Source organism: Natator depressus, chromosome 1, assembly GCF_965152275.1.
Source record: "Natator depressus isolate rNatDep1 chromosome 1, rNatDep2.hap1, whole genome shotgun sequence".
Classification (NCBI taxonomy): Eukaryota; Metazoa; Chordata; order Testudines; family Cheloniidae; genus Natator; species Natator depressus.
Window position 1 is genome coordinate 253,263,367 of NC_134234.1, and position 9,936 is coordinate 253,273,302.

Sequence of the window (9,936 nt, forward strand, 5' to 3'; positions counted from 1 at the left end):
TCCTCCAGCCCCGTGGCCACGCTGGGGAGAGCAAGCGAGCAACAGAACATGCCCCTCCAAAGGCAGTCACATTTCTATTCCTGCGCATGCCCTTGTTTGGGTCTTTAGCATGTACCTTCTCTGTGCCATGTACCAAGCAGTTACTGTGTGGGAACTTAGTACCCTTGAAGCTGCCAACCATCATTTCCATTCACTCCTCCTCAAAGTCTGAGCTCCATGTTATCTGAAAGAGAGGACATGTACAGATAGACTCTGAGGGCTTGTCTACACGAGGAGTTATTCTGAATAGCTAGTCCTGATTTATTCCAGAATATGAGCATCCACACAGGGAATTAGAGTGCCTTATTCTGAATTAGTTAATCCACTTACAAAAATGGATTAAACTAATTCGGAAAAAGTCACCCTTATTCTGGAATCAGTCTCCACACAGGGAGTTGATCAGGACTAGAGATTGCACTTTAAATTCACGCCCTGCTTTGATCTGAATTAATTTCCCAGTGTGAACCCCTTAAGCATTAGTGAATTCTCCCAAGCATTCACACTGGAGCGTCTTAGTTCTCGGTGTTACCAGCTGGGCAGAAAAAGAGTTAATGAGCCTGGGCAAACTGCCCAGCATTCTGTAAGGAGACATCTTTCAACATCCTGCTTTTTGTCAAGAGAGGTCAGGAGACTCCTCCCTTCCCTGGAGGAAAGTGTGTATGTTGCAACAATTACACTAGGGTCAGCTGTTTGGCTGCTCACGTGATCTGAGCCAAGTATAAAGCAGGATGCAGAAGGGCTGCTTAATTCCAAAGCTTCCCAGAGCCCTGAAAGAAGAGAGGACAAAGGGGGACAGGAGAGAAGAAGACAACAGAAGAGTGAAAAAGCGAAGGAAGAAAAGAGAAATGGAAGGTTCCAAGACACACAGCTCTGAAAGGTGAGAGTGGGGCTAGAATCCAAGGGAAATTATCATAGAAAGGAATGGCATTTCTCCCCACCTCACTCTTTGGGTTGGGATTCGGATTGCTGCTCTCCACCTCTACTCTACTGGGAATGGGAGGATCCTTTTCCCTTTCTCCTCCTTTCTACTGACAATCTCTTCCCCCTCTCCTGGCGGAATTTGGGATGCTGATGCTCCTTCTCTTTCCACTCGCACCCTGGGATGCTTTTTCTCCCCACCCCACTTGTTGGGAAAGAGCTAGCTTTTGTTTTGGAGGGGGTGGTGAGATGCTTCTGACACTGATGGGCTTTTTCCCTCCGCTTTCCCAGCATGCCTGGAGACCTATCAGAAGCCCTGAAGGAAGCCACCAAAGAGGTGCATGAGCAGGCAGAGAGCACAGAGTTCATGAAGAATTTCCAGAGGGGGCAGGTGTCACTCCAGGAGTTTAAGGTAACCCTGCAGCATTGCTGGGGTGGATGGGGAAAACTGGGCTCTAGGGAACCTCTCGTGTCTAATTCAGAACAGCCAAGCCAGGGCTCCTGAACGGGAAAATCTTTGGGTCATGACAACATGGCATCATTGTGTCACTCATCACGCCAGCATCTGGCCCCAAGTAACTTCAGGGCTCTCTCAATGTCTTGCAAACTCCTGTTGCAGAATGTGACGCAGAGCTGTGTATTTCTGGGTGGGTACCGAAGCTACGCTTAGCGGGGGTGTGCCTTGCTTTGCTGAGGCTACAAGAAAGGGCTGAAGAAATTGATTTGTGAGGAAAGATTAAAGCAATTAAATGCCCATGTGTTTGTTTATAGTCAAATGCTGATTGATGGAGATATAATTGTGTACAAGCATATGAAGGGTTTAAAGCCACCAAGGAGGGTGATGAATTATTTAGAATGATCTAAGTGGGTATACATGGAAGTAACAGCAGGAAAGAAACAAGGAAAATTCAGTCTGGATATTGGAAGTCATTTCCGAAAAGTGAGGTCTGCCAGGCTGTAGAATAGTCTCTGGTCCTGAAGGTTCCTAGTTGTTTCCTCTGTAATATTAGAATTATAACTTGGTTTTGCACTGGACCTGAGGACACAACCATACAGTTAATGGATTTGAGCAAACAGTGTCTTTCACAAATATGCAAGAGCTAATCATTGCTCCAGTTGAGTGAATGAATGAATAAATGCTAATTACCTTGTGGAGCCCTTTTTGCTCAGCTTGAGCAGGACCAGTTATACATAACTCTGCGATTTCTATGATCATACAATATCTAGGCGTAAGTTAACCCTGGAGAGATAATGGGGTTCCCAACAGCTGAATCACATAATAAACAAAGCCATAAGGAAAAACAGGAAAGCCAAGTGAGCTAGAAATTCCAGAGAGCCTTGAGGATGTGACACATGGACTGTCATGCCACAGATGTTGATTTGATCTAGCATGAGTCAATCATCCACCAATTTCTGAAAGTAACTACAGTGCCAAACTCCTGCAAATGGGGACGTGGCATTACCTAGGCAATGAACTTCAAAGGGGGGTAGCAGTAACACTTTCCACCCCCACCCCCCACAAGTCATTCCTCAGAGACCAAAGGATTCAGGTCAGTTTCTGAGAGAATAGTGATCTGTTGTCAGGGAGAGTCAGAAGTGACTATGGGCTCCAAAAGGTAATGCCGACTGGCTGCGATTTTCAAAATCAACTGGGGGATTTAGCCACACAACTTCCACTAAAGCCTCTAGTTAGCTTTGAAAATATCAACTATTCTAGTTAAGTTTTCTTAACTTGCCATGCAATTTTCCTCTATTTTGTAACCAAGCTTCCTTTGGCTGTTACCAGACGTTTCCAAGAATTTGGCTAATAGGGTCAGTGTTTAAAATCCTTTTTATTTCTGTTGCTAACTTCCCTGTAATATACAGATCTCTTCTGAAACATGACTATGTAGAAATAGCTGCTGACTGTAGTGGGAAATGTAGGAGTGATTACTTTTTACCGCCGTCAGCCCTGTAGAAACAACACAGATCAGGGAGAGTGAACTGGTTTCTTTTCTGGTTTTTGTATCCGCAGCAGAATTTTTAACCAAGCCTGAGCCATCTGTATCACCTTGCCTTCAGATTCTGCCCTTAGTTACCCCTGAGCACCCTGACTGAAAAGACAATGGGACTGTACATGTGTTAACGAAAGCAACATTTGAGCAGCAGGATCTTCTGGTGATGATACACAAGAAGGAAAGAGCCCAGTTTAACTGTCAAGCCCCAGTTTGAAGGGCTGGCAGTTAGAAAAAGCATCTTGTAAGAGGAGAAAATGTGAATTGGCAATAGAGACACAACAAACACACAACCTCCCAATGATCTTTTCACAAAGTCCCTTTTCAGAGATGGACTGTGCTTCCTGTCCTCTTTTTTATGCCAGCAGTGACCTTGGCTGCCACGGTGGGTGGGTGTTTTTTGAGGATTACTAGCTGAATGTCTCTGAAAAGATATTCCTATCTAGTCTCCTTGAGGCAACCAAAGTGAAAGGAAAGTAGCCACCCTACTTACTGACCTTAATGAAGGGATAGGGGCTGCAGTTCCAACATCTGTGGTGTCTGAGCAGGGGTCTGCCCTTTAGATGAACAGATCATAAAGTAAAAAGGTTGTGTAACAGTCTGTCAGGGCCTAGGAAAGGGATAGGTTCCCCAATCTCTTGAGACAGTCAGAACTGAACAGTGCACTGGAGAATGTACCTTTTGGAAATCATCCCTGTATGGGGAGCGGTGTATGTGGGAATAGACTAGATGTGACCTAATAGGATTCTTCACACTCTAATTTCTGTGATCCCAAGGTCTGTCTTGGTGAAGGTGAAGTTGGGGATATGGTACGACCCAATAACCAGTGACACATACACAGTGTATATATGCAGATATGTTGTATTAATGTGAAGTGCACATGAAGCTGGAAGGCGAGAGACCCTGTCGCTGACTTATTCCTTCCCTTTTACTGCAGATGGTTATGGCTTCTCTGTACTACATCTACTCTGCTCTGGAGGAGGAGATTGAGCGTAACAAGGATCACCCAGCCTATATCCCCGTTTACTTCCCAGCTGAACTGCACCGTAAGACTGCCCTGCAGGAAGACTTGGAGTATTTCTACGGCCCACTGTGGAGGGAAGAGATCTCGTGTCCCGAGTCCACTCAGAAATATGTGAATAGGCTCCACTATGTGGGCCAGCATGAACCAGAGCTCCTGGTGGCCCATGCCTACACTCGGTACTTGGGAGACCTATCTGGTGGGCAGGTGTTAAAGAAGATTGCCCAGAAAGCTCTCCACCTACCCAGTACTGGAGAAGGACTGGAGTTCTTCACCTTTGAAGGGGTGTCCAATGCTACAAAGTTCAAGCAGCTGTACCGCTCCCGGATGAACTCCATCGAGATGGACCCAGCCACCAAGAAGAGAGTCTTGGAGGAAGCCAAGAGGGCATTCTTGCTGAATATACAGGTGAGGAACTAGCCCACATTCCCCACTGCCTCTCCCACCTAAGGTACAGCTGCTATCTCCACATAGGCGAGGTGGAATTTGTACTGATGAACTGAAGGGAAGCTGCAGGCTGGCAGGAGTAGTGAGAGCTGTACTGAACTTGTCCTGTGTGAAAGTTGCATTTATGAGCCTCCTAAGAGACTGGATACTAGAAAACTTTTTTTCCTTTGGACAATGGATCCTCTCCAGGATTTGAATGCAGGCTCTTCCTTTGCTGCTCTTGTTCGAACATGAGTGTTTATTTGGGGGCAGGAATCAGAGTCCACATATCCCTTTATCCTAGTATTTCCACATATCCCCTCCCTCCTCTACAACTCTTCTATGCGAACACACACACACACACACCCTACTTTCCCTCTGATCTGGAGGATGAGCATTGGAGCACAGCTTCCTATTGAATTGCCCTGGGAAAGCATTTCACACACTTCATACTATTAAACAAGCAAGGAGTATAGAGGAGTTCAAGAGAGACCCTTAGGTAGACTCCTTTCTGGAGAAGGAAGGACACACAGGATCAGTGGCTGGGCCCTCTAGTTCCCAAAATCTCTTATGCAGTAAGAAGGGGCTCAGGGAGGAGAGAAGACAGCATTCCAGGTAATGCGGTAACTGTGAGTGTGTTTCTTGTTCTCAAGGTGTTTGAGGAACTGCAGAAATTCGTGTCCCAGTGCCATGAGAACAGTCACCCTGCACAACAGAAGCCAGAGCTTCGCACAAGAGGCACCAGTGAAGCACATGAGCAAGGTAAGAACCTTCCTAAAGTCAATTTTTAGAGTTTCCTTTGGGGTTTTTTTCTTCCCTTTACCTTTTCTTGCTGAGTGGTAAGAAAGAGGAGTTGGCGCCAGCTGTCCTTGTGCCTCTATTTCCACTCCACTAGTGTTGGCTAGTGTAGCAGACGATTGTGTGAGGAAACTGCTGCTAAGAGCCTCAAAGGAGGCCGGAAGCATGTGGGGACTTGTGAGCTCTGCAGAAATAAAAATTCGCCGCTTTTCTACAGTGCTTTTCCCCAGTAGGTCTCAAAGTGCTATCATCGTCCCCCTTTCACACATGGCAAAACTGACTGTTTGGAAGGGTTACAATGAATGGGCCTGATTCTTCTGGTCCTCTCACTGGTTTTACACCAGTGTAACTCTACTGGCTTCACTGGAGATACGCCAGCCCAACTGAGACTGCTTGCATGAGCAAAAGCTGCAGGACTGGGCGCAGTGTAGCATGGTAAGGGTTGATGCGACAGCCCTGACTGAGGAGGCACACCCATTATAAGCCCCTTGACATGAAGACCTACCCAGACTCCTGTCTTTTGGACTGAAACTTTTTGTGCTTGTTGTTAGTGCATATTTCTGGAAAGCAAGAGAAAATTCTCTTTTTCTCCTGAGTGTTGGGAAAGTGTTGCTGTGTGGTCCCTGCAGCATTTCCTTACTATGAAATATAGCAAAGTCAGAACTACTGGTATCACCCCGGGGCTTGAGATCTTGCAGCTGCAGTATCCGAGCGCGGCTGCTTTCCCACTCCGCCGTATTCTAGTCTAACTTTAGAGCTAAAATGGCTCCATCTACTGACAAGATGCTGTCATTGCAGGAATGACATGCTGAGGTTCAAAGCGATCTCCAGCCATTACAAACCAGGCTGTTATTGTGGGGTCAGAGTAACTATTCCGTAGCAAAGATTGCTTCCAGACTTCTACTGGAGAAAGTGACTTATCTGAGAGCATGTGGTTAAAATAAGAAAGTTCTTGTAACCTAAGAATTTTGAAACTAGCAAACAACGCTTTCATATGGTATTCAGTTGGGTCGCCTTAATTTCAGCATAAGGAACATTACTCTCAATTTCACCCTTATATGTAGGTCTCTCTACACATTCAAGGATGGGATAATTTTCACAGAAATGGCATGAAACATTTTTAATGCATCTTTTGTCATTCTGGAATTTTATCCCCCTCTTCACGATTGAGCGTGGCACTCTCAAAAGCACTCAGCGTTGGCCTTTTGAAAATCCCACCCTAAAAGTTTTTTTATGTCAAGTGCTTACCTGCATTCTGCAACTGCCAGGAGTTGGAGGGGCCTATAGGGGAGTGTTGAACCAGGGTGAGGAGCTCAGGGATACAAAGAGGCAGCCAGGAAGAGAGGAAGGCTCCCATTACTCTCATGCAGGCTCTTTTGACCGCTGGCAGAGCTGCTAAGATCTGACAGAGAGGAGCCCTGCTTCAGCAAACCTTCTATAGTCCAATGTGTAGTCTGCCCTCATGCAGACCCCAGAGGGAAGAGAATGGACAGGGGCAGGGTACAGAGGGAGCAAGGGTTGGGTTGTGAGTCCGAGCCAAGACTGGGCCATGAAGTCGGGCTGGAGCCAGGGAATGAAGAGTGGCTGGGGAAAACAAGGCTGGAGATTGTCTGAAAGGCTCAGGCACCGGGCTTTCCAGGAAGCAAGGCCAGGGAGGAGATGAAATAATCTTAGGTGCTCCAGGGAAATTTTTTCACTGAGAAAGCTTTAACCAACACTCAGGCTTTCTCTACACAGCTCACTGAGCTGCTCCTAGGAAGCAGAAGGAGCCTGGCATCGTACTAAATTTGAGATTTACAAAAAGCAAAAGGAACCAAAACACATTAAGTTACAGCAGTGAGAGGCTACCCTGCACATCCGGCATGGAGGAAACCGATTGAGTGCACTTGCAGGGCAGTGAGGATTATTAGACTGTACTACATGCCTGGGAGGGATGTGAAGATTTACACCACAAACCCTACCCTTCTGAACTGGTTGAAGGTACTTGACTATTGACCTTGTGTCTCACTAGCCCACCCACTTGTGGTGTACATCTGGTGTACCCCTCCACCATTATCCTGTGCAATTGCTCACTTTGGCCACAGTTTAGTGTGCTAGGGGATAACATCAGTGCATCTTTGGAGATTGATATAAAACTAACATAGAAACAAACCCTTCCTAGCCTGACTCCTGCTCTTAAAAATTTGCTTTCTGTTGATTTAGGACCAGCTCCTGTGAAAGAAGGTGAAAAGACATCGATGAAGCACACAGACATGCTGCCTAGCACTCCACTGGCACGGTGGATTCTTGTCCTCAGCTTCCTAGTGACAACGGTTGCTGTGGGCTTGTTTGCCATGTGAACAGAAGGGCCCTGCCCTCCTGCTGCTCCCTCCCCAAACTAACACACCTAATGCCGTCCATCCAGCCCTCAACCCGGACACTCTGCTCTTGGCTGTGCCACTAACACTTTTCCAGTGGATTCAGAGGACTCTGAAGCCTTCGTGTGAATTCTCTCTGATCTGCGCTGAGAGCATTTCTGAACCCGCAGACTGAACTCAACCAAAAAGCTGAGGCAGAATCAGAAAGGTCCTGAAGGGCCCTGCTGGGACCTGGCACCGCTTCAAACAGTTCCTGCAAAGAGCCCCAGATGTAAAGCACAGGCCTGGTAGTTTCCCTGCTGCCTGGGAAAAAAGCCTTACTGGTGCTTTGTTCACTCAGTGTTTTGTACAGCTGGCTGATGCAGCAGCGATTGCTTCTGTGGAGTGATGAGGCTCCACTTGGATTGTAGACTGTTTTATATGACACTATTAGCCCGTTATAGCATATTTTCCCAATCATGACTCAGATCAGTTGTTGAAAATACAGTGTTGTCCTTGTGTCCTGTCTGTATAATTTATAGACTAACAATAAACCTCAAAGTAAGAAGACTCTGCTGTGTGTTTCCTGGGGTTAGTGCCTTTTCTGGTCTGGGGGAGGAAGGAGGTACCTTTCGCTTGTTGTTAATGCTTTGGGAGGGGCTGGCTGCACGCTCAGAAAACTGACATGATGAGGCACAGAATGGGGAGTTAGCAGATCGGGGCTCTGTTCCCAGCTCTGACACCAATTCATTGTGTGACCTTAGGAAAGTCTCTTAACCTGTCCGTGCCATGGAGATAACTACACTTACCCATCTGCATGAAGCACTTTGAGATCTATGGATGAAAAGCTCTCTGGAAGAGCAAGGTCTGTTAATTATAAAATGTCTCTGACATTAAAGGAAATAGTTGGTGAGCCAAAGCCCCTCCACGTTTCCTGGGCCTGAGCCTCAGCTGGTGTCAACTGGTGCAGCTCAGCTGACTTCAGTGGAGCTGTGCTGACTTTCACCATTCATGAGGGCCTGGCCCATCATGAATCCATTCACAGTGCCTGGCTGAGAACTTCACCTTGGATTAGAAAAATCGGTATATTTTAAAAGCAAGAAGTTAAATTCCTGATGATAACACCAGACTGGCTTTTAATTGCACAGCGCAGAGCTAAAAGAGACTGCAAGCATCTAACTGCACAACACAGCATAGCTAACAACCAAGGCAACACCAGCTATTAGTCACCAGATCTGACATATGCAATGAGGTGATAAAGACAGCACCATAACCAGTATTGCTACAGCAACAATTATGCAAAGGATTCTCTTTTCCCCCTCCCCTTTCACTGACTGAAATCTGGCTAGCAGCTATTACAGTTGCAGGCTATATCACTTCACATTGTGATCTTATTATAAACAAGCACTTGCAGAAGATGCTGTCTTTCAGGTGAGACATAAAACAGAGGTGTTGACAACCTTTGGTCATCCCTTTTCCACTGCAGGTCCCCTCCTTCTTCCTACCTAACAGTCCTACTGTCTACCTGCTGTTGCCAGCTCTGGTTCCCTCTCTGATCACGTGGCAGTGTACCCCTAGGTGACCTGTCTGCTAATTGCCAGATCCTGGTCAAATAGCAGTCAGAAGGCAGGTCTTGTGGGGAATAAAAATTGTGGAGGGCCTCCTGAGAAAGAGGGACCAGCTTCAAACTAAAGTTTCAATCTACCCCACCTCTCAAAACCCTACTGGATACATTTACCAAGCCTGGGAAAACACCAATTATTTGAAATTGGCTCATTTTTCAGGTTTGAAAAGTAGGAATGTTAATCTTTTGATATCTGACCAAATTCCAATATTTATTCATTCACACTTGTTTCATGTTCCACTGATCAGGTTTCTGTAAGTATGAAATAATGATAATTGCACCATTAATTCAAAAATGTTAAACAGAACATGCACACAAATGTGCACAAACCTCAAACAACATACTCTACCCCAACATCTTTCCCATTTCCAACTCATCCCTCTGTCCAAGGACAAGCATGGGGAAACAGGTAAGTCTTTGATTTTGCCCATAAAGTCACCAAATCTGAGTTCAGATAGACACGGAGAAGGCCGTGCCATAAGCCCCTTCTATTAGTGTCAGGGGAGGGCTTGTGTCTCAAAGGATCACAGCCACTGTGGTATTGCACCAAGAGAGGTAATCCTTCCAGTAAGCTTGAACCCAAATCATTTAAGGTGTTGATTTTGACCTTTTAAAGGCCTAAACTTTATCCATGAAGATCAGATGAGCAATTTACATTCTGCCCCTCTAAAATCCCTCTGCAATTCCATTAGCTACTCCACACATTCAGTCCTGTGCTATTAAAAAATTGCCTCCTTCCACCCAAGCAATGTCTTCACTTCAGTGATGGGCAAATTCATT

General features: G+C 46.0%; 1 protein-coding gene across 1 annotated transcript; it reads left to right on the forward strand.

Annotated features, from left to right (window-relative positions):
- Positions 1-424: 424 nt before the first annotated feature.
- Positions 425-7,716, forward strand: HMOX1 (heme oxygenase 1). Its single transcript, XM_074949890.1, has 5 exons — positions 425-916; positions 1,249-1,369; positions 3,889-4,380; positions 5,052-5,160; positions 7,399-7,716. Exons 1-5 carry the CDS (start codon positions 768-770, stop codon positions 7,533-7,535), a joined length of 1,008 nt encoding a protein of 335 aa, XP_074805991.1. The 5' UTR covers positions 425-767; the 3' UTR covers positions 7,536-7,716.
- The last annotated feature ends 2,220 nt before the right edge of the window (positions 7,717-9,936 follow it).